The sequence below is a fragment of the Triplophysa dalaica genome, chromosome 5 (assembly GCF_015846415.1).
Source record: "Triplophysa dalaica isolate WHDGS20190420 chromosome 5, ASM1584641v1, whole genome shotgun sequence".
In the NCBI taxonomy this organism is placed as follows: Eukaryota; Metazoa; Chordata; class Actinopteri; order Cypriniformes; family Nemacheilidae; genus Triplophysa; species Triplophysa dalaica.
Genome location: NC_079546.1, coordinates 8,016,675 through 8,041,804, shown reverse-complemented (window position 1 = coordinate 8,041,804; position 25,130 = coordinate 8,016,675). Strand labels below are relative to the sequence as shown.

The 25,130-nt window shown below is 39.4% G+C and overlaps 1 protein-coding gene across 3 annotated transcripts in view; it reads left to right on the top strand.

Annotated features, from left to right (window-relative positions):
- Positions 1-23,976, top strand: part of LOC130420952 (mucin-2-like) — a 30,045-nt gene extending 6,069 nt beyond the window's left edge. For 2 of the 3 annotated variants that reach the window (XM_056748514.1, XM_056748516.1), the window contains 6 exons: positions 3,006-3,189; positions 6,415-6,870; positions 7,802-8,272; positions 11,723-11,878; positions 15,256-15,471; positions 16,547-17,532. In XM_056748514.1, coding sequence (XP_056604492.1) covers positions 3,006-3,189; positions 6,415-6,870; positions 7,802-8,272; positions 11,723-11,878; positions 15,256-15,471; positions 16,547-16,782 — 1,719 coding nt within the window. In that variant the 3' untranslated portion in view covers positions 16,783-17,532. Of the gene's footprint in view, positions 1-3,005; positions 3,190-6,414; positions 6,871-7,801; positions 8,273-11,722; positions 11,879-15,255; positions 15,472-16,546; positions 17,533-17,590; positions 17,690-18,831; positions 18,901-23,844 lie in introns of those variants that run through there. The other variant, XM_056748515.1, reaches the window with a different exon arrangement.
- The last annotated feature ends 1,154 nt before the right edge of the window (positions 23,977-25,130 follow it).

Genomic DNA, 25,130 nt, shown 5'->3' with positions numbered 1-25,130 from the left:
AGAAAGTAGAAAGTTGGTTCGAATGCTAAGCTCCATCTGAGATTGGCTTCTGACACGAGCGGATAATCAGATTTGGTTCTCCCAATCTCGGAGACTCCACAATGCACCCCACTGTCATCTCTTACCCTCCTCTCCTCTCTTACTCATCCCTCTGTCCTACAGCAAAGCTAATTACGGGCCAGGCAGAAACACAAATCTGGCTGATTGAAAAAGTCACTCTTTTTCTGCAGGGTTTAACCTTGTTAGCGCTAAGCCTGGCTTTCTTAGACGACAGGCCTTTTTGAGAGGAATCCTCTGTTCCCCGCAGACAGAGACACAGAGACACACTTCTGTTTTGGGCCCGATCGCCTCTGCCCCCGCCTCCCCTCGCCAACAGAGGGTTCACACAGAGGCAGTGCTATTAAGTGTGTATGTCTGTGTGTGTATATGGACGTACATGTGTTTGTGAAGGGCCTGAGGAGTGTATGCAGGCCTCTGCTCAGTGCCGGCCATCTGTGAATTCTGCCTTACAGACTCCTTACATTCATGAGCGTGCATCGGTCATCTCCGTCATAAGGCCGTCCGGCACGAACACGCGAGGTTAATGACATTAGCACAGGCTGTGTGCGCGTGTGTGCCCGCAGTGTGGGCCGCCTGACGCCAGGGGGTCATGTCATTTCCTGCAGGCCCCTGAAGAGCCCACACACTGGGCCCGAGGACCCTCAGCCCCTGACATGGGGCTACAAACACCATCACAAGGTCAAAGACACTTCGAGTTTAATACACAATGCCACTCTCAGAAGACTACAAACAGCTTCTGGTAGTAAATGCTTTCCTTTCATGAAGGTTGGGTTCAGAGCGGATGCACGTAAGCCTGATAGTTAGTTTTGGGGATGTTGAGGGACGTGTGTGAGACGGATACATTCGCTGAGTTAACATGCATAAGAATTATGATTTCAGATTTTCCTCTTATTCTGTTACGTGTGTGTGTGCTATGTAAATAGATTCACCGTGATTAAGCGTAACCAAGATTACGTTAAGGTTAAGGTTTGTAGAAATCAGATATTCGGCCATGTAAATATCTTTTTCACAACATTACAAATCTATATATATTTATATCCGCTCTTGTCCAACAAACTGGCAATAGGTGGCCTGAAGTGATGTCAGTAGGGTATATCTGTACAATATTTTCTTTTATTGCCAGTCAGGTTCAGTCCAAAAATTATATGTATGGACAAAACACTAAATTTTTAAGGTATTTATTGGAGAAAAAAATATTCGGCCAAAAGGCAAACCACAATGTATCAGGGACATTGTTTTTCCACAAAAATGCATGGAATTTTTTTTTTCATATGAATTAAAGCAGAAAGTGAGTACAATTTCCTCTGTTAATATATATTTGTTGATCTCTCTTGTGGTAATATTTAGTAAACATAATAAATATTTCCTGGCTTTACAAGTTTGAAGTTAATGTGTTTATAAACGTCTCATGTGTGTTGTAAATTATTTGCCAAACCTCTTTGAATTCTTCTCAAAGCAGTTTATACGCCAAACACATCAATTCAACATAAAATGTTTAATGCATCTTTAATAAAATATTTCAATAAAAGCAATAATCCAAACTAGACATCACTTCTGGCCACTGGGTCACAGACAGTTGTAAATATGTATTTTCTATATTAGGTCTTCCACAACATAGTAAATCCCACAATACGTTGTGTTAAAGAAATGAATGAGAATGAACAAATATAATAAATTATTTAAAAAATCTTATCAATTTTGTAAATTCGGTTAAACAATGAGAAAAGAACAATGAGAAAAGAATGTGGATGACTTAGCTCAGTATAAATAATGACATGTATACAGTCATATTTCTAAAGCTGTGTAAACATCTTCAGAATTAAGGCTTTAAAACATAAAATATGTAAGTGTAAATGTGGTCCCTTATGCAGTCCAAAAAGAAAACGTAAAGTCTCAATAATATGCCCAAGTTAAAGACATTAGTGTAATTATAGGTTTGAAGTGATCTAATAGAGGGAAGATTACATGTTTCACTAACCTTCACAACATGGAGAAAAGAGAAGGGCCATTTGGATCCTTTTTCAGGTGTTTGAGACAGGTGTGTTGAAACAGAGCGAGAGAGAATAAAAGCATGATTGAAGTCAGATAAAAGGTGAGAAGGATATGTTTGTATCAGAAGAGAGCTTCACTACTGCCAAAGGCCCATTACAAGTGTAAAATGGTTTCGGGTCACCGCTTTGGGCTCCTATACGCATGGAACAGCGAGCTCGTGTCCCTTTTGATAACATTGTCAACTCAGACCAAACTGTGTTTACTCAGCAATTTACTGTCAGTCAATTCAAAGGGATAAGGACATTGGGACGTGTGTGTGTATTTGCTCTTGTTAACATTACCCTGTGCCATTGGACAGGTTAGGGCTTGTGCTCTTACAGCTTTAAGGCACAGTGGCACCCGTCTGGCCTCACAAAGCAGACACACACACAAACACACACACAAACACAAAAACTGCTAGTTATGAATAAATAAAAACTGCACATTGTCTTTTCAAAGGCGCTGTAATAATTTACAATTTGTCTGTTTGTTCTCTAAAAACACAAGCAAAGTAGACTGCCCTGAGGCCATGACTGCGTGCTAGCTGTTAACTTCCTAACATCAAGATTAAACAACTGCTGGTTTTTGCTTTCTTACGAAGGTTATCTTAGGGTCAACTGTGCTAACATCATGACAAGATTGCTGAATGAATGTGTGTGTCACAATGAAAGTCAATATTAAGGGGCTTAGCTCCATTGTAACTAAAGCAGCTTCAAAAAGTCAACACCAGAGGGCACTACAGAGAGCTTTAGTTGAAAGTGGTTCTTTGAGTGGAGTTAAAACAATATTTGTAGGCCCAGTCTGAAGAAACTGCCAACTAACAGCTCGGTCAGAATCAAACTTATGCAATGATATTCAAAGTTAATATCTGAGTGAAATGTAAAAAACAATTTTATTTATTCGAATCTTTTCAGGTTATTTTGCAAAAGAATGGCCCACCACCCCGGTGTTCACGTTTTTATGCTCATATGGAGGCCCGTGCGGTTCATTCTAGACCCCCACATTTCCTAAGCTCACAGCCCAGACCACAGCCTATTTCTTTGGGGGAAAAACAAAGACAACAGCCCTTGATTCCTCCACAACATCAAGCATGGCCAGGTCAGTATTATATATTTATTCATTAATGCTCTTTGTTTTATTGATACAGACTAGTTATTTCAGTCTGATTATATGACATCGTAGAATTATCGTTCAAAGGTTGTGGGTTCGATTCCTAGGGAACACAAACCCTGATGAAAATGTATATCTTGAATGCACTGATATAAAAGTTATCATTGAATAAAGTGTCTGTGTAAAAGTGTGTAAATATAATTTAATTATAAGTTAAATTTTAACAGTCGTCTATCATTTGCTTTACAGGAAATAAGAATATCAGTTTTTTTCAGGAGCCAAGTATAACATTCTGTGAGAATATTGATATGAAAATAATGCCATAGTCATACAGTTTTTAAGGGAATTTCTCATTCAAGCACATTCACATGTCACTTAACTTCACTGTAAAACAATCTTTAAATATTTGAGTACATTCAACTTGGCCTTACAAGTCATTTCAGCTTTTTACATTATTTCAACACCTTAAAGTTAAGCAGTTTAAACTTATTTTATTTTTATTAAATACATTTCTTACTGACCAAACCTTGAATATGACTTAAATGTAACTAGAAATTACTTCAAGTTGATTGAAATAAAAGATTTTAAAGGAACAGTTAACCCAAAAATAGCTACAATAAATACATTTCTTTGTTCAGATGAACACAGAGAAAGATATCTAGAAGAATGCGTTTAATCAAATATTTGGCCACCACTACCATAGTAGGAAATATTGCTTTGTTCTGTTGAACACAAAATACATTTTAAAGAATGTAGGAAAGTAAACACTTCTGGTGCACTTTTGACTACCATTGTCATTTATCATACTATGGTAGTCAATGGTGGCCAAGAACTGTATGGTTACAAGGATTCTTCCAGATATCTTTCTCTATGTTCATCGGAACAAGTAAAAAAATGAACTTGAGCGTAAATAAGTCATGACAGAATTTTTACTATTGTATGAACTGTCCCCAGTGGATTCAATTTTTTATGTTTTTAAAATATATTTAAAGTAGATGTAATTGCAAAAATTAGAGGACGAATCTCAAGAACAAATGATGGAATTACTATGTAAATGATTATCTCAGAAAAATTACATCCATCCAAAATCGAATTAATATCATATAGGCCTATTGTACCCTGTCATGTATCCATTGTAATACAATGTTTATGTTTGTTTGGCGCCGCCCTCCTGGTGGTGTATCCTGCATCTTCCTTTCAGCCTCTGTGCTATGTAAAGGTATTTGGAAAGGATTGGTCATTAACGCGCATCAGGACTGCAGCTTTCATAGCATGCTTGGGAGTCAACAGAGATGGGAGCATTACTCCACATCACAGGCCAAAACTAATTATACAGCCATATGGTGCTCGGAGAGTCGAACAATCAACCCCGACCTGCCTTTAGCTCCCCAAGGAGAGAGCGGGGGGAGAGGGGGGTGATGTGAGGCAGCAACAGTGCGATATGACACATGTTGTGCACACACACATTCTCGATTCGTGTATGTGTGAGAGTGTGACAGATGGACTAGCAATGGTATTGTAAGAACAGCAGTACAGCTATGCACTTTCTACCCTCTCACTGCCAATCTCTCTCTCTCGTCTCTTTCCACTCGCTCAATGCTTTTCTCTCGCTTTTCTGTCCTCTGACTCCTCTGTAACACAGACTGAGTGGAACAAGAGTGTATTGTGTGGATGCCTCTGGTCTGCTTGAACACAGGACCCTGACGGGGGACTCGCACAACACTGGCCTGGCGAAAGACCAGCCAGAGGGACAACAACAGTACAGAAATGATAGGGGAGGATAGCCAGGGATGCTGCTTTATCACGTTTAGTTTTTTCATATAATTTCAGGGGCGTAGCAATCTTTCACACTATAATAAACAGCAATTAACGTATTCAACTTATAGATTCGTGCCATTGGAAACAAATATATTAAGTTCATTGAAATTGAATAAAATAAAAAATTAGAGGAAAAACTTAACTGAAGGAAAATTTTAAAATGTTGCCTCAAAAATAAACTGAAGTTTAAAGCAGACAAATTATAATAATAAACGAAAAATAAAATAAAATGAATTAATCTTATGTACCAACATTGAAAAAATATATATATATATAGTAAGATGTCAAAAGCATATACCAAAATTACTGAAACTTCTATAAATAAAAAAATCTATAAATAAAAGCTTATTTAAAATATGAATCAAATTAAAATCAAACTATAATAACTCTGAAGAATATGGAGTTGGTAAGCGCTTGATCCAAAAATGGCTAGTGGCCAACAAGTCAACCAAGTCAACCAAAACATTGCATTAGCACGAACAAGCACTACATATACTGCACATCATGCAAGATATACGTCTCTGCAAATATCCCACAGCGGGCATCAGCACAAGGGACCATAGAGCCGAAAGAGTATGATTTGACTCATTTGTTTGCTTTGCTGCCACTGCATTCATAATTAGCTGTATGGGGTTTCTAATCCCAATTATGTGAGTGAGTTCCTTCATATAGTGGTCACAAGTGGTGATTATCATATCTTAGAGGCACTCTGCATACTGAGTTGGGAACTGGACAGCTGCTCCTGCAGGGGGACGGACTTTTAGAAGGGCAGGGGGGTGTCCCAGGGCCCTTGTTAGAAACCAGGGGCCCACGACAGGCAAAAGACTGTTTGCTCTGAGGCTCAGTGGAGTGGGGCAGTGCAGCTATTGGGCTGGATGGCCTTTGCCTCGCTCTTCTTCTTTTAGCTGTAAATGATGATGAATACGCTTTTCGCCTGACCCTCATGCAGGACCCCCGTGTAATTATTCAGGACGTTTTTTTGTGTGCCCCACACAATGCTTGTCATTAAGGCTGTGCGTGTGTGGGTCCGTGTGTGTATGTAAGCAAGTGAGTGTGTGTTTGAGTGTGTGAGTATCCCCGGCTGTCTGGATTGTTGAGAGGTTCATCTCTCCATAAGACAGCTGCAGACTAGAGTCTGATGTGCATGTATTGTTCCTCTGTGTTGTGGAATGATTTGTTCAGGAAAGGATTTCGGGTCTTGGGCGTTACCAATCCACTTTCCATTTGCATTATTTTCTGAATAAAGATTTACTGTAGAGTGACCCAACCTTGACCATCGTGTAATCTTCTCAAAGAATTGTATTTATTACTGGAGGCCCTCTGTAAAGGTTGTCCTCATAACAGTCGTCATATCCTAAGAGAATTTCATAACTGTCAATGTCTTCTTTACCCCAGGTAACAGAAGATTCAAGAGACAATTTGCTGTGGACGTACCCCATGTGCCGGCATCCCCTAATCCAAGTGAAGCTTCTGCTGTCAAATTCCCAGATAGTCCAAGTCCAACTCTTCAGACTGTTGATCACCTTCAGAGGTTCTATACCCCCAACATAAAGATCCCATTCGGAGATGAAGATGAGGTAGAGGATGCACCCTCTGCTCCACCAGACTTGAATCAGGGGCATCAAGAAATGGTTCAGGATGAAGCAGTGACCCCAAGCACACTTTCCACACTTTCCACCCCAACAACCCCCAGCGTTACAGCCACCCCAACCACTTTAGGCACCCCAAGTATTCCAGCCACCCCAACCTCTTCTATAACCCCACATTCTTTGTCAGACTTCAGTCGGCCTGCATCCAGCCAGTTCAGTCGTAGCACTGACCTCAACAGCAGCTTCTCCGATGCCCTGTCAGGTATGTATGTACACTTGACTGTTTAAAGCCACAATATGGAAAATTTGGACAGCTAGATTGCACACTTTCGAAACAATAACAAAAGGCGAAGCTAAATGACATTATGTAGGAGAGTGGAATTATGGGACATAATCCAGAGGCGTAAAGAGATCGCCCATTATGTTCACGGACGAGGTGATGAATTCATTTTATTTTATGTCATCGTAATGAATAAACTTGCAAGAAACGAAAGTGGAATGTAATGCTACGTTAGCCCGCGACTGATATTGGACTTTATCAATTGATATGTTAGCGAAATGCTACTAAGTTTTACCTGTTTAAAACAGTCATACAGTCCTCGTTTAAAAAGTAAATTGGAACGAACTCAAAGAATTTACAAGTAACGTTATTGGCTACCTATTTTTCTGCGACCTATACTGTATTTCATAGGGTAACTGCATTCATAAATATTCAAATAATCTGTGCATGAGTATTTCGTGTACAATAAAAACAAATGTGCTAACCTGTCTATTAAAACCCATGCGAGAGGGGAGTCTCTGTCGAGTCCAAGTTGGTCGTGAAGCTTTCTCCATTTAGAAAACGCCACGCCGATATTAATCCATGTTTCTTCGTTTGTCAAGCCTGCTCGCCTCATTTGCCCTACGTTTACACTTTTTTGGGTTTCCTATACTCACCAAAGAGTAATCGTGATCCATAATAACAGATGCTGTGTCCCAGATGCTGTATAGCCACTTCCGATTTTGCGTGTTGCAGTAGTTTCTACAACCGGAAACTTAGTGTAGTGCAGAACAGCGGATATTAAGTCACTGATATGCGACAAATAAAAGGGAGACAATGGAGTTGCCATCATTTTAAATAGGAATTTTAAACTAAATAAAAAATGTAGATGTTTTTCTACAAAGTTTGTGTCTTTATCTCATTATGTTGCCAGTGAACTTGAGCGATGATGATGGTGCTGACAATGGTCCTATTGATGAAGATAACCATGCTTATGACCACAACCAGAATAATGAGCATACAGTTGGCTATATTTCACCAACTGATCCCCTCTTCAGCGCTCCAGAAAGTTGTGGCCGAACCAGCTCGCGGATGGGATTTCCTCAAGCAAGTCTCTCTGAATCTCTCACCTCATGCAAACAAGAAACACCTACTTTTCTGCTTGACACCCCGATTTATACCCCAAAAATTCAAACTCAGAGGCCTCAATCAAGGCAAGCTTCAGACATCCAGCAGTTTAGGGATGAAATCTTGCATAGCCGATCCAGTCTGAGCCAGTCTGGTCTGAGTCACGAGTCCAGCAATAAGTCCAGGCAGAGTCATTCCTCAGCAGGGGATAGTCGATCAGAATGGAACCTCTGGCGAGTGCTTCCTCCCATCATGCCGCAGCAAGATGGATTGCAAGGTGAGTTTCAAAGGGGAATAATTTAGTCACCCTCAAATTGTTCAAAATCTGTACATGATTCTTTCTTCTGTGGAACACAAAAGAAGACATTTAAGAAATGTCTCAGTGGTTTCGTGTCCATACAATGGAAGTCAATGGGGTCCAATGTTGTTTGGTGACCAACGTTCTTCAAAATACCTTATTTTGTGTTCAGCAGAAAAAAGGAAGTCAGACAGGTTTGAAATGCCACGACAGTTAGTAAAGACTGAAATAATTTTCATTTTTAGGTGAAATATCCCTATAAGATATTAACATTTATGAACCCTGCTCAAGGTTTGCCGTCCTTTCTGGAGAAGCTTTTGAAAATGTAATCCTCTGAAGAAGAATAAAACACCTTCTCATATAAGAACGCACACCAACATGCACAGTATGCTTTATAAGAAATAGTCTTGCACACATTCATGCACACTCAGAGGGGTCAGTCAGGCCAAATATCACCGAACAATCGGCGTACCTCAGACATGAAAGACAACAAAAGAAAATCAAAGTCCAACATCACAAGCAGGAGGTTCAGTTCTTTCAACACAGCGACAAAGTCATAAATATGGCAAGGAGATTTTCTTTTTTCCCTTTTCTGAAAGCAGAAGGAAAGCGAGGGGGTTCTTTTGACGGGGAATCAGGCTGGTACCGCTTGATTCCCCAGTTCAAAGCCAAGGCCTTTACAATAGGTGACGTTGTGGGGGCTGAGGGGCGACAAGTGTGTGGCGTTCTCCTCTGAGCCTTAGCCTCCCGCGTCCGCTTCTTTCTTCCCCTTTTCTCTCTCTATTCTCTTTGCTCCCTGAAAGACAGACGTGTGGAGCAGCGGTCATAAATCCGAGCTGACCGTCGCCTCTCTGACGGGTGAACAGTGAGCGAGCCTTAGCTACAATGCCTATCTCTAAGATGCCCTCTGTTTGCTAATTTACCATCCCCTGCCTGTATAAAGGGTCCTGGGGCCACTGACATTTGACTCGAGCTAAGTGTTTATGAAAGTGAGCAAACTATCCAGAAATTGCAGCGAATTGTTTGAACTCTTTTTGTCAAAGGACTGATAGGACAGAGCAACAACTTCTTGCTTCTCTAGAAGCAACATGTGTAAATGTTGTTAGTCCAATTGATCAGCCATCATTTGCTTTTAACTATACATTTATTTTAGATGTACTTTATATGAACCCACTCTCATGTAACTTAAATCAAGTAAGACACTGAAAAATACATTGATGCGTATCTGTGCCTAAAAGGGGCTGTTACTGACCTTTTCCTCATTTCTGGCAACTTTGTGTGTGGTTGTGTGTATACATCACTGTGGGCCATTTCTGATTTTTTTGTAATGTTCTTTGGCTCTTTATCACCTCCCTACGCTATGGTCCAACAGTCAGTGGGCGACCCCACAGCGACCTCTTTCAACACCATCTCTAGATTGTCTAACTGTCCTTGACAATGAGCGGGACCCCCAGGCCTACTTGAGACCCCCTACCAAACACACAGACGCCCACACACTGACCCTCACAGTCTTCGCATCGTGTAGCCAGTGGAAAAAGTAGAGCGAGAGAGAGAAATAAAGCAGCGTTGAAGGAACAGCTCACTGAAAAATGATGATCCTCTCATAATTTCCTTAGCCTTAGGTCATCCCAGATGTATATGACTTCATTTTTTGAGGTTAAACACAACTAATAATTGTATTATTTAAATCCAAGGTTGTCTTCTTATATGGGAATCAAAATGTTAAAGCCCCAAAAGTAATCCAGTGCCAGTGGGTTAAAGAATGTCTCATGAATCGAAATGATGGTTTCTTAATATTTAAAGCTTTTATAGTAGTAATAGTAGTGGTCAAATCGCTGTAATCTCAAATCTCATTGGTTCTACTGTATCTTGTGACAAAGTATCATAACAAATATCATGAAACACGCAAAAAGGGTGAGCAGTGTTGCCATGTTTGAATACATATTTAGTATGTGTTTGTTTTGATTTCAGAATGGCTAAATAAGATCAAAATATTTGATGTTTTGTCTCAAATCTGGCCCCAGACCCTGGTTCATACTGACACTGGCTTTAAGCTGGCCAAGACAAATCCCGCACGCACCCCTCAGACACATAGTTTGTCTCAAGAAGCACTTGGCTGAAGATGACGGGGAGCTTGACAGCACCAATATGCTTTGAAGTGTCAAGTCAAGTCCCTCTATTGTGTCTGTGAGTGGTAAGCCGAGGCCTGCTTCTATACAATAGCTGCGTGTATGTGTGTGTGTGTGTGTAGGTAAGACAGACTTCTTTATGTGTAAGAGGCCCTATTTGAAGGCTTTTGCATTTATTGCCTGCTTTTTAGTGTATATATCGATTTACTTATATATTGTATGCGTGTGTGTATTGCACAGTATAAAATATCAGTTATGTTAAAGGGTTACTTCACCCCAAAATAAAAATTCTGTCATCATTTATATGCCTTCGAGTTGTTCCAAATATGTATAATTTCTTACTTCTGATGAACGCAGAGAAGATAATTGGAATGATGCTTATAACCAAACAGATCTCGACCCGTATTGACTCCCATTATAGGAAAAAATACAATGGTAGTCAAAAGTGCCCCAGAACCGTTTGGTGTACTACATTCTTCAAAAAAAAAAAATACTACTATAGGAGTCAATGGGGGTCGAGATCTGTTTGGTTATAAGCATTCTTCCAAATATCGTTCCTCAGTACAAAGAAATGTATACACATTTGGAACAACTCGAAGGTGAGTAAACAATGACAGAATTTTCATTTTTGGGTGAACTATCCCTTTATAGCTGGACATTGGATTCATAAAAAGCTCTGTTGCTGTCACGTTAGCAGCCTTTTGAAGAAACGTGCACGGTGATTTCTGGACTTTAAAAAACTGTTGGTGTCATGCGTGAGAGTGTGCATATCTGTTAACTTCTAGGTGAACCGCAGAGGCTGCAGGGCAAAAGTCACTGTGTGAAAATGAGAAGCTGCTGGAGGGGTGGGTGTTGTTTTGGAGGTCCTTGCTGACGATGTTCAGCCCTAAGCAATAATACAACCGTTGTATTGTATGTATGAGGAAACTTGATCTTGTCGATTCAAGACCGTTTGATAAAATGTCCATTGCTAAATAAATGTTTGTACAACATAAAAAAATACATATGTAATTACACATAATTGCTATTTCTCAAAAAGCTGCCTATAAACAGCTGCGCTAGCATCCTAACTGTCGTGGTAAAATGAGTGAATGCTCTAAGTTGGCAACATTCGTCTCAACACGAATTTCATTCAAATCAACAACTGATTTTAACGCTGCAATGCATAATAAAAATAAAAAAACATACAAAATACATACTTTGACTATCGGTATTAATTTTCAGTATTATTCTGATATACATACATTTATGTACATATGTTTTGGAGCTCTGTTTGTCACGAATGCGTTTGGGCCTTCAGGTGAGACTGTAATGGAAGGGACCCCTGACTCCAAATCTATCAGGTCCCAGTCAGATTTATTTGCCGAATTGGATGATCTGGCTCCTCTCTCAGATCCCTGCGTGTCTCCGGACCACCCGGCCGGAAGTGAAACAGACCGATCTCAGTCTAACACAGGTAATGCTGACATACACCGTGAATCACACAAACCACAGGTTACACCTGATGTGGTTAACCTTCATGCCATGATAAATTCAATCACATTATATATAAGTGGGCAATTAAGTCTGCAGTTGCGTAATGCAGTTGCGAAAGTGTTGGTGGATGGTTACCGGCCCCATCCAAGTCTCTGATATTTTGGACCCTAGAAATGACTTCACTGTTAGAGAAACGACTCCATATTTTGAGATTCTTAACAACCAATTGTTATTTTCTCAGCCATCTGATCCAGAACAAGACTGATGCAAGAGATGAAAGAGATAAGCTTGTTTGCTTTTAAACTTACTGGCATACTGGTTTGACATGTCACATTCATTTGTCATCTTATTTGCATTTTGGTTTCAGTAGAAAAGGCCCGCATGTAAATACACAGTAATACACCATAAATCAACCATGAATCAGACCTGAGATATTGTAAACTGACTCTTAGATAAAAACGATTTGCTGCTTTCTAAACTTTATTTACCACCCAGCCTCCTCACTGCTCCATGTCGCAGTTGCCCTGCAGACATCATTTTAATTTGTTTGTTGTCATCCAACAACTAATCCTCTTTTAAGACACTGTCTGTCTTTACATTGCCCTAAGGATGACTGCTGTGTGAATCTGCTTACTGTGGTCAGAGAGAGGTGGGCATTACCTAAGTGGATTTTTTCTCAGGATTTCCTCCTGATACTTAACAAGGTGTTAAGGGTTTTCCGGGCATCTGTATGACCTGACCTCCTAGCCTGACCCTATCACCTTTCTTTCCCCTGCCAGACTGCCTGGTTATGTGTTTGTTATGCAGGATGTACAGAACTTTTGCATAAACATAAGTCATTTTCAGTTTATGAATCACGTGTGAACAGTCCCTATAGTCAAAATATCTACAACTATTCTGGTGGTTTGACAAAATGGGTGGTTATGGCGTTACTATCAGTTTTTTGGTTGTTGCATGAAACCTGTTTTCAGATTGAAATCGGTTCGAAAAAGCTTCTGTTAATTGAAAACCGAAAAGATACAAGCCTAAATATTATTTAAACAACTTAAACTCATACATAAATGAGAAATATTGCCTCGGCAATAAACTGAAATCAGCTTAGTTCGAAGCACAAAAATTCTTAATTCAAAATAAGAAAAACTAACAAAAAACTGTATACAAAATATAAACTAAACAAATAATAATAAAATAAAACTATGAATGATAATTTTTTTAATAAAAATGAAACAATATATTGTAACAACATATAAAACAAATAGTAATACAATGCCAAAAGCAAACAAAATTGTTAAAAAGTAACTTAAATTCACATGAAAAAAATATTATCAAAAGCTATCAATAAAACTACAACAAAATTCTAAAAACTGATGCGTTCATGGTGGCAGCCATTTTTGGGGTAACCTGACCAGTTAAATACTTATCTTCAACATATTTTGGAGAAATTCAGCAAAAGAAATTAGCCACATATTGCACATTTCTTGCATCAGTAATAAAAAATAATTGTTTATGAACATAGATGTTACCATAAAGTCAAGATCACAGGCCTAAAAAAACAACAATTATTTAAAGCACCTTTAAATCTTCTTTTATTCAAAACTATGTGGAGTACAGTGAAATCTGACCAGCGCCTTACTGAGCAAATTGAGTTTGGGTTTTTAATTAAAATGGAAGCTTCTACCTGGGTGGCAGCGTTAGACCAAGTTTCAGGCTTTGTGGCGTTAAAGAGTTAGTGACTCTTTTCAACATTGAAGGTGAGGAGGGGTTAGTTACTGTATTAAAAGTCACACCAGGCTCACATAAGAAAAGAATAATCACTATTGAGATCTCTTTATCATCTGTACAAATATTAAAAAGTCACATTTCTGAGAATTTTGCTTTGGTTTCAAATTGCTAAAATAGACAAATTGAAACACAATTTTTGCTCTTCTTGTTTATTGAATGGTTGTATAAAATCAATATCACTTTTTCAATTGTGCTCATGAACAGCACTCTCTTTTCTTGTGACATTGCTTTATTATATCAGATGTTATAATATAAAAAACAAGATCTCATGCAAGTACTTTTTTTGCAATGCATCTTGCAATTATTTGATGCAAAATTACCAGTTTCAAGTACATCATTGTAGTTGAATTCTTCATAAAGCCTCATTGGACACATTTATCAGAACAGTCATCTGTTTCAGTGGTGTGTGGCACACGTTTTCAGTGAAAGTTTAAATTAAGTTAATAACCATCCTATTGTGGAAAAATACCTTCCTGTGAAATGCTGAGATTCTAAGAGAGAGAGAATGTCGTGCTCCCTGAATTCCCCTAAATGCCACACCTCATAACTGTGGGTGAGAAATTTGCATAAATTGCTGATATTGAAAATGTTCTCATATTTACGTGGTGTGACTATGAACCCAAGACCATTAGGAGATGTATTGAATTGGTGTAATCTTTAAACCTTCTAAAACAAAAAATCAAGTACAAAAATATCAGGGATTATAATATAAATATATAATATAAACTATTTGAAGTAGTTCAATTTTGGAATTTGCAGTTTGCATGAAACACCTTCATTTTGATTATGTTTGGAGCACTTTAAAAGTCAAAAGTTTTCTCATAATTTACTTTTTATAAATAAAACAAAATAGTGATTATAGATTGGCCTGATAAATTGTTGTCTAACCAGTTGTAATCTTAAATACCTAATGCAGTATAGACGTTTGCATCGGACGCACATGCCTGGCCCGAAGTTAACTTGCGGTCTGTGTTTGGTCATAACATAGCAATTTATTTTATATTTAATTTATATTCATATTTTATGGTATATCAATTGTATTTAAGTTACGTTTGGGCCATATAATGTTTGTTTATGTTGTTGCCGCTCAAACCATCTATAGTTACTTTTACAAAATGTGTCATTTACGAATGTTAAATAAAATAATCGCAACATTCTTACACTGTTGTACTAAAAGGAATTCCATGATAATCTATTGTCATTTTTAACTTTACTCACAATGTTAATAATTATCATGCTTCCATGGCCAAATTATGTATTAATAAATATTGATAAAATATTGATGATGATATTAATAAAAAATATCTTTATGAACATAAAGAACTTAATTGGAAAAAGCAAAATGTTCCTTTAAGATTAAAATGGGCACTTCTGTTCCATCAGAGCCAAACATTAAACACGAATCAATTACAGATACATAAAATAATGATACATTTCTCATCATTTACATTTATCACAGATTCTCTCAGTAGTCCACTGATTTCAACAAAAGTGAAAACACGAACACATATGTTCTATTATTTCACATATATTTCTAATGTAACAATTCTCATTCTTGTATTTTCCATTTCACAGATCTGAGTCCAGGGCTCGCGGCTCTAACAGTGGGCTGTGATTCAGGGGATCTGGGATCTTTGTCCCGTGTGCATCTCTTACTGCTGGAGAGGGGAGGATCGGAGAGCCCTGATATCGTCCTGAGTCCCGAATGGCGTAACTCTCCAGACGGAGAGGACTTCAAACCTGGCCTCCGAGTCTGGACCTCGGGCATTCCCCAACATTATCAGTCCACAGGTACAATTGATATCATATAGCAAGCTGAAAAGCACCTGTCTGGTGTCGCAGTGGATGCGTTCCATTGATACGGATTGTGCATGTCGGTTTGTGTGTGGGTGTGTGCACGTATAAGCTTGCCCGCCCGGGTGCGTATTTGCGCGTAAAGGCCGAGGCAGGCACGTTCGGCTGTGCTATCTCTAACCTGAGATTGTAATGTTTACATTCATGAGCAACAGCGTTTTGATTGCCTTTAAATAACTCTGAAAACTAACTGTTAGGAGGGAAGTTCTCCGAGAGGAACGGTCGGTTTGAGATGGGGAAATTTGGCAATCACTTAAGTGCAAAGGAGAGGGCGTCGGGGAATAACGTTACGGGTGTGCCGATTGCCGGCCGTCCTTGAGAGTAATGCTTCTCCTCACAAACACAAATAAAAGTGTGTGTGTAACCCCGTTGTCGTTACCTTTGAACCACAGCCGGCATGCCTCTCATCTGTTCCAGGGCGCGCGGCTACAAGTCCTTAACTGAAGCCATAAAGATGCAACAGCTTGTTGTTCCTCCAAAAAACGCTTTATGGAGATATGAAAAAGTCATATTAATCAAGATAAAAAGCGGTTCGAGTTTATCATTAACCCAAAACCTCGGTTCATCCACACGCTCGGTCACGACAGCCCCCCAATCAGGTGGCTTCCATACAGCTCATTGTGCATTGTTCAGGCGCAATCCACAGATAAAAGCTACAAAGACGACCCACGCGCCTCCCATTATATCTTGATTGGAAGTGTTTTGAAATAGTGTTAATGTGTTCTAAAGTCTGGCACAAACACGCGGCGGGAGTCGCGGAGAACGCGTGGAGAGGCCAGGCTTCTCGCTAGGCGTGTCTGCACCTGGCATGCTCCGAGTAAACAGGTGCTGCTGCATGTCTGTGAGGATCCATTTCTATCACTATTTGCTGAAGGATTATAGGACTTCAGTCATGTCAAATACAAGGCATAACTCACTCAATATCATCTCTCTTCATCCCTTTCTCTTCCAAAAAGCGTGTGTATAATTCGTCTGCCGGGCTGTCAAGTCATGCGTGTGTGTCTGTTTGCAGTCTTGGAAAGCCGCAAACCATTAAGTGGTAGAAACAGCGACATGTGCCAGGCCCAAGATTCTCTGGCGACTATGAAGGGACACAGAGATTGCCCTGAGGTGAGGACCTCGCTCATAAAACCATTTAAACACATGACCGCCAGCCTACACACCCACAGAGGAATCTATGGTGACTTTATTGCTGTCAGCTCTCAACTGAATAGAAGCAACTGGGGGATTTTCGGGCGGCAGGTGTAGGGCTAATCAGTCAATAACAGGACAGGAAGGGGCAGAGAAAAAGGTGCAGTCTCTTATTGAGAAAGTAGTTGGGCTTTCAGTCTCCTCTGGCTCACGCTGAATCCTTGCATCATGCGTGCTTTACCTCAGTTATATAGAACCAGCAATGCAAACGGTTGTGAGTTTCGTGGAACACATACTGGTGTAATGCATAATAAATGTATAGAGTCGAAGGACATTATTGTGCCACTGCAAGGCAAAGGGGGCGAATTTGGTGGGGTAAACAATGTCAGTTAGGGGTCAGAGGGCTTAAAGCAATGGATGCAGGTGCAAAGGAATGAAGGCATTCATCTTTCTTTCATAAAGTAAGAAAGAAGGGGGTATGGTGCCCAAAACGTGAACGCATTATAAGCTGCAGTCAATTATGACCCAGTACAATAGATTTTCACTAGGAACGGGGATTGTCTGCACAATGGAAGCATGGTCATGGAGTCCAACCCACATACTCGCATTCAAAGGACAGAAATGTAATTCTGTGTTGACACACACACCTGTGCTATGTATATTTAAAAGGGATAGTTCACCCAAAATGAACATTTTGTCTTCATGTGGACCACAAAAAGTATTCGAAAAAAATGGTTTTGTGTCCATACAATGGAAGTCAATGATGACCCAATGTTATTCATGCACCAACATTCTTCAAAATATGTTCTTTTGTGTTCTGCAGAAGAAAGTCATGCAGACTTGGAATTGATTAGGCAAATGACAAAAAAACATTTGGTTGAAGTATCCCTTTAGTTAGGCTGTGTTTAATTTGTGGTTATATTAGCTCATCAGTAATGGAAGCGGATCAGGGACATCATCTCATGTTCTATTAACTCAAGGATCTCTGAGAGCAGCATCAGAAACAAAGAGAGACCCGTACAAGGTACATCACCAAACACACCACCCTGTGAAATCTCCAGAAAAAAACTTTGTTTGTGATATGTAACAGCTGTCAAAATCAGTAACCACAAATTGATAAAAGATTTAATTTCCCACATGCAAGCTGTTTATCATTGAAACACTACACATTGAAGAGTAAATTTGCCACTCCAATGAAGTCTCATCACTGCCAGGCCAGTGTTTGGTATCCTTGTGCCTCCGGTACAGTTAAGCCATATAATCCCTCTTAACCTGCCAGCTGCTTAATGCCAGACCTGTCCCCTGTGTGGCCATCTTATGTACATAAATGAAATAAGGGCCCACAAAGATATTTAAAGGGTATAAGACGGTCAAATGCATTCCTTTTAAATGTAAGAAAAAAACAAATTCTGTACTAGCTGTGGCACTCCAATGAAGCTGAACTGTATTGCATCTATCATAGCTGTAAAGAACACGGTTAATGAACGGCATCAGTCATTGTGTTGAGGAAGTAATGTTCCATGTTACTCCATCAGACGCCTTCCTCCATTAGCAGTTTAGACTGGCATGTCTGCAGGGCACAATGCTGCCCACAAAACAAGCCGCGCTGAGGATATTAAATACAAAACGTATGCTAAAATGGATGAATTCTTTCTTTTCTTTTATTAGAGGTCCTTTAAGGGGCAGTTTAGATTATTAGGATTTCTACACTGCTGTCTTTCATATAGGAATAGATGGGGACCAGGGGCTGTCAGTCTCTAAAAGGGATGAAAAATTGTCAGAATTTTCCTGAGGTCTTTTTAAGCCATATGACAGCTTTATGTGAGGAACAGACCTGGAATTATTTGTTATTCATTGAAAAAACCGACTTGAACATCTTATTTGACAGCTATGATCACCATTCACCTTGTATGAAAATGACCATCATAGACATTCTCCAATAAATCATTTATTTTTTGTTTCATTTGAGAAAGAAAGTGTCAAAGGTTTTGAAAGAGAAATTTGTAAATATGTTATTATGTTTCATTTTTTTATGTTTATTTATTTGTGTAGATACAACACACAAATGGGTGGGTGGCCAAGTTTTTTTTGTGGCGATTGCTGCCAACAAAGCTTTTGTGGTTGCTGAAGATCTAATTAAATTGTTTTGCCCTTTTCCACCCTAAGGTTGGGAGCAGTCAGATGAAAATGATCTGACCTATTGGTCCCCTCTCTCTCCAAGCGCTTTACTGGCAGGTGAGTGGCTTTTGAGATACTACCACAGGGCTATTGAGTAAAAAATCTTTCAGACGCTACATTTTACAAGCCAGGTTTTGTCCTGACACCAAAAGACTTTCATTTAGCCACTGAAGACGAACCAAAACGAAAATGATTAAAGGACCTTAGGTTCAGTTATTTCACCAAGGCAGACAAATAAAAGTAATTGACCTCAAAAGAGATGTTATTCGTGTAACCTAGGAGACGGTGGGAGGGTCTGAGTTCAATGACCCTCGGCAAAGTCCAAAGACATGGTCACTCCTGGAGAGAGGGTCGGTGTGGGGTCGGTTTGAGGTCACGCCAGGGCCAGTAAGTATTGAAGGGGTCTCAATGTGTCCAAAACACTGGACATGAGCTTAGCGCCTCCCACTGAGAAGAGTGTGCGGATTATCATTGATTGAGACTATTCTGAGAATCAAAAATATGCAAGATTTGAAAGGACAACTCAATCTCAAACAGAAATGTTAGAGTGAGCCGTTTAAATTAAAAGGAGAGAAGGAAGGATGATGCTTACTGTTAAATCAACTAAGATGGTTTTTTTTTTACCTGCAAGTCTTCAGTATTAACAAAGTATTTACTTCTGCATATTTTGTTTAGAGTGAATTGTAACGTTGAAGCTAGTTCACACAAAAAAAATTGCTTGCATTTATTCATCACCATGTTGTTCAAAACCTGTTTATTACGTGGAACACACAAATAACATATTTTGAGAAATGTCTCAGTGGTTTTGTGTCCATATAATGGAAGTCAATGGGGGCCGATCCTGTTTGGTTACCAGCATTCTTCAAAATATCTTCTTTTGTGTTTTGCAGAAGAAATACAGTCACACATGTTTCATAAACTCACTTTTCGAGAGAAATGTTTTTTTTTAGGTTTAAATTATGAAATGATGGATGTATGTAATTAAAATGAAGACAAATGATTGTGGACACAAATTTATGGGAGCGAATTGATAATGCGTGTGATGAACTACACTTGCTACTTGTCACTTGTCACAAATGAATCAATTTTTTCAATACAAGTAGCGTCTTGCTTTTTGGAACTGCTGCGTTTGGATTATGTATAAAAAATTGATCATATTTTCCTAAGATTGTGTGAGCCAGATGCAATCAGGTATTCATATGTGACATTCGAATCGCAATTCACACCCGCTAATAAAGGTGTTTCTGTCTTCTCTGACCACTCCGTTGTCCTCCCATCTCGTAATGAATTCATAGGTGTCCTAATCTCTTTTTTTGTGACGGTTTGGCTACTGTTGCTTTTCTTCTGGTCACTCCGGCGACCCCCGCCAGTGTTTCCTATAGTCTTTTGCATTCAGCTGAAACTGAAGATGTCACAGTAACATGAATGTGCCATCATCCTGGACAAAACAGAAGAGACTTAGCAGGACTGACCCGAGCGGATTGTCCTGGAAGACACCAGGCACTGCCGAACAGATTAAGGTCGTGAATGGAGGAGATGGAGAAGCAGAGATTAGCCGTGTTCAGAGCCGGATCGCTTCCCCCTGAAACAGGACCACACACTGACACGGTCACTCCGCCGCCATTGTCACTTCAGCGTTGTCACATAAGGCCATGGAAGGCATTGTTTACCAAATCCTTAATCGTTTGGAAAGTGCTAAGACCCGGATACCGACTCTTTGATTGGCACTTGTCAGAGCCCCTAGAATGGAATGACATGTTGGGAAACCGAAGTTTAGAAAGGACAATCAGAACCATGAATAATAATCGAGGGGGGATTTTCCTTCACCCCACTATTCTGGGCTTTGGGTGGCAAGGCTGAAAGCTTCTTGCCGGCCGATTGTATCGTCGATGCTCATCCCTTTCTCAAACACACAAAGAAAGAGATACACGGCCGACCTTCTTGCTTCTTTCTGGTGAGCTGGATGCTCGGATTTCCACACGGGAGGGCGGGCAGAGTGTTAACCAAGGGTGCATTTGTTTTCCGTGGCCTTGTCAGGGGTGGGAGGGGGACGGTGACTTGATGAAGGATTTGACTCGGCCACTCTCAGCCAAATCCAGCTATCTGTGTCTTTCAGGCTGGCCAGTTGGTATGGTAACCTGGCGTGTGTGGGTTTAAGATGGTTTCTAAGCAGGTCAGTGCCTCGTTTCCAGCTTTGACCGTTCGGTAATCGCTGTTCTGCATTGGGGGATTATGGAGTGTAAGAAAAGGAGGTTTTACAGGCCACACTGAATGGAATTAGTTGGGTTCGCAAATTGCCTTGTGAAACTTGATTTCACGCAACAGTCAGGGTCTGGAGACAGTAATTATTAAAAACTAAACCTTTAAAAAATGTAATGATTGAATCTTATGTGTTCAAAAATGATCGATTCAGTGAATCGATGATGTTAAATGGATGTGATCAAAGTTCTCGAGGACAAAACGCTCAAGAATGACCTCACAAAAAAAGGAACAAGCAAGAGTCCAATATAAGCCGAATGTAATGTCATTGATAATTTACGAAACGTTCTGCCTTCATTTTCTCTTCATTTTGTCATTTCAAACCTGTAATGACTTTTCTTCAAAAAGATATTTTGAATAATGTTGGTGACCAAACCCATTGACTTGAATTGGTTTTGTGTCTATATAATAGAAGTGAATGGGTACCTCCACTGTTCGGTAACCAACATTCTTCAAAGTATCTTCTTTTTTGGTTTATCAGAAGAAAGAAAGTTATACAGGTTTGAAATGACATGAGGGTGAGTAAATGATAACTGAATTACATTTTTTGGGTGAACTATCTCTTAAAGATTTTATTTATGACTTTTTTTTATATCCGTGGTTACTGTGAGTAGGCTGATGACTAAATTTGAAATGTCGACAATGTTAAAAAAATGTACTTGACCAAATTTTGTTTGCATAGTGAGTCAATCTAATCAAAGGCTTGCCAGCAATCTCCATTTTTCAACAAACTGCTTTAGTGATAAATAAAAGATTTGCATAAACAGGTAACTTTCCAACATCAGAGCCGGTCTGCAACAGTCCACTTACTGAGATATCTGGATTGCAAGACCAAAGCGAGCGGTGTATGGATCATAAACTATAAATCATAAACTACACAAATCTGTTCGCCCTCATGGAATTTATGCAAAGGTGCCTTTTTGTTAGTGTCCTCACGTAGCGTGTCTTGTGGCCGAACAAATGCTTAACTGTCCATTTTCACGTCTCATTTACCGTTGTGCAAAACCATAAAATATGGCTGTTGTTCACCGTTACATTCTAAACGTGATGCATTGGCATCTGTCAAGGTGAATAATCGGTTTATATGCATCCAGACGGTGTGTAGAGCCAGAACACAGTTATATGATCAGAATGGATCAGATTAGACGAGACATCTGCTCTTATCTGCAGTATCTGCTGATATCTGAACCGTGTAAATAATGTTGATAAATAATCACACTGTATTGTCTATTGAGGGGAACACACCCAATGCAAGGAGAATTTTTTTATGCAGTGTGATAGAGTGGCTTCTTTTAGGCAACTTTGACCAAAGGGCAACGACAAATTATGTTCATGTTTTTATCTGAGAAATATTACAGTTATAATACTAGCATTATATTAAAGTAAAAACTTTTTTACACAAAAAAACTGTATATTAAAAGTCACAAAAGACTACTATTTTAAAGTTTTGTCATACATTTTAAGATAAATGTAACTTTACACAAACAGACTGCAAATTTACAAGACAGATGTAAAATAAGTGACAAAACATATTTTACTGCCAGATTTTTTTTGAAAGTGTATTTTTTTGTATACTGTTAAAATAAAAATTCAGTTGTTAAAAAAAATTGTGCGTTCTTTTTCTGGAAGACCAGCCGTTTTTATTACAAGATTGTATATCTGACTTTTTGTACAAATAGCATGATCGGTGTAAAAATGACTTGCCACATTTGTAAATTGCTTGAAACAGATTTCCAACAAGAAAGTCTGAAACTTCTTAGAAAGTTAAAAATTATATGACACTACATGCGTCATTGACATCTCGTTCGGCAATATTGAAAATATTCAGATATACATCTAAAAGAATATTTGAGTTTTAAAAACAGATTTAGTATCATGGGGCCTTTCCAGATTCAGAAACGTAGAGACAAAACCAGATCAAGATTTGTCATCCAGGGCCAATAATTATCAAACTGACCCCTGAAATTCATGTGCTGTGTTAATCTGAATAAAAGGCCTCTTCTCTCTCACACTGTAACACAAAGCCACATCACAGTCCAGTGTTTTAAATTGAAATGGTGAACAACACACAATCGTAAAGCCCCCACAGGTTCGGTGCTAATCGATCTCGCTCTTTGTGTCTCTAAACGCAGGAAGTGCTTTGTGAAGACATCTCAATGAGTTCTAATGAAAGCTGCTGCTAATATGGGACCGCTGGCAAATTAACAGACCTCCAGGTCTCTCAAGAGAGCATTTTGCTTTTTGAAAGGTGTCTTTGAGGAAGGACCGAAAATGTGATCATGAGGTGCAAAGTAGGAAGGAAACAGAATAAGTACATTTTGAAAGGAAGAGCTAACATAGGAGAATTTTGGTAAAGAGGTATTCGATTCACAAAAAAAAGCTAAGTTTCCAAAAAAAAAGGCTTTGACAGATCTCATTACATAAAAAAGTGTTTTTTGGTTTCCAATTTTTAATAAAGTTTGCTAATTTAAGGTAATATATAATTTGCTCAAATGAATTGGACCTGTGTCAAAAAAAAACACGTCTAGGCCCATTTAATTACGCTTTAACATAGTGAACCATAGTTTGGCCTCCTTTTCACAGGACCCTAGACCTGTTTTCTACACGTTTTCCCCCTGACGGCATGATCTAGGAATAACTCATATTAATGAATGAGTATTTTATAAAAGAAGGAACTGTATATTTATTTTTTCATTAATCTAATATGCTTTTCTATGGCTTGTTGTCTCCTCCATGAACAAGGTTCATCTAAGGAGGGAACTCCACAGGTGCAGATACGCCCAGACAATACAGACCACGCTAAAGTGGAAGATCATATGAACACATCCAACAGACTCCGAGAGAAGAGGAAGAAAAAGAAAAACTGCAAGAAGACAGAGTGGAAGAATAAAGCTCTGGAGATTTACTCCAAACTGCAGGATGGGAAGGAACCAGCACAACCCACTCATCAGAGCCCATGCTCCAAGTTTGAGGATTGTAAGTAAATTCAGCCATATTGGTTTAGTGGGTCAGTTGTGGTCTAGTGGTAAGAGAGTTCGACTCGTAGCCAGAAGGTTACTGGTTCAATTCTCAGTGCCAAAAGGATATGACTGAAGTTCCCTTGAGCAAGGCACCTTACCCCTGTTTGCTCTGCAGTGTTAGCTGCCCGCTTTGGATAAAAGCGTCTGCCAAATGAATAAATGTAAATGTAGTGCTGGTCTAGTGGTCAGTATACCAATCCTTAACCATTAACACACAAAACAAGTGGAGAAAGCTGTTTAAGGTAGCCAAGAGGCTTTTTGGGTTAACCAGCACACTGTCATCTCAGCCTTTTGCAACTGGAACGTGTGAATTACATTTCAATGCCAACAAAACCATCGCTGCGTAATTTAAACTGCGTTGATTGATAGAGCCCTTTCAACAGGCCGTCATTTTCATTTTGAGGACAACAAAACTGCTTACGCCATCCGTACGCTGAACCCATCGCTGTAATCGGACACTGTGTACACACTCCTGTCAGGCCACCATCTCTTGTTTAGTTTCGAGCCGAGAGCGTCGCACTTGATTTTTTAATTAGCTGTGCTTTCGAGTACCGTTCTGCTGGTCCGCGTCGATGGTCCTAATTTGCAGGCTGCGGCCCTTTTTGATGATTGGAAGAGCAGTTGGAGTGCTGAGGAGAGTGGGTGTGTTTGAAGGTCAAGGTGAAGGGGTGGAGCCCCAACAGGGTCGTGGGAGGTCGTGGGGCTGAGGCGCTTTTGTGTGAATGCAGGGGCCTGTGTGAATAGGCCCTGATTGGACAGGTCCCTTCAGCTTCTAATCAAACACAAGAGGAGGAAGCGAGCAGCTGTCGTTCACATCACACAAGTGTGTGTGTGCCTACATGAAAGTGAGAGGATTCTAAAAGAGAGAGCGAGAGAAAGTATGAAAGGAGGTTTTCCCTTATTTAATCAATATATATGAATATTCTGTTTATGACATAACTTTGAACAATATTTATACATATATTTCTTTTAAATATTGCTTTCAAAACAGTATTTTGTTGCATTAAG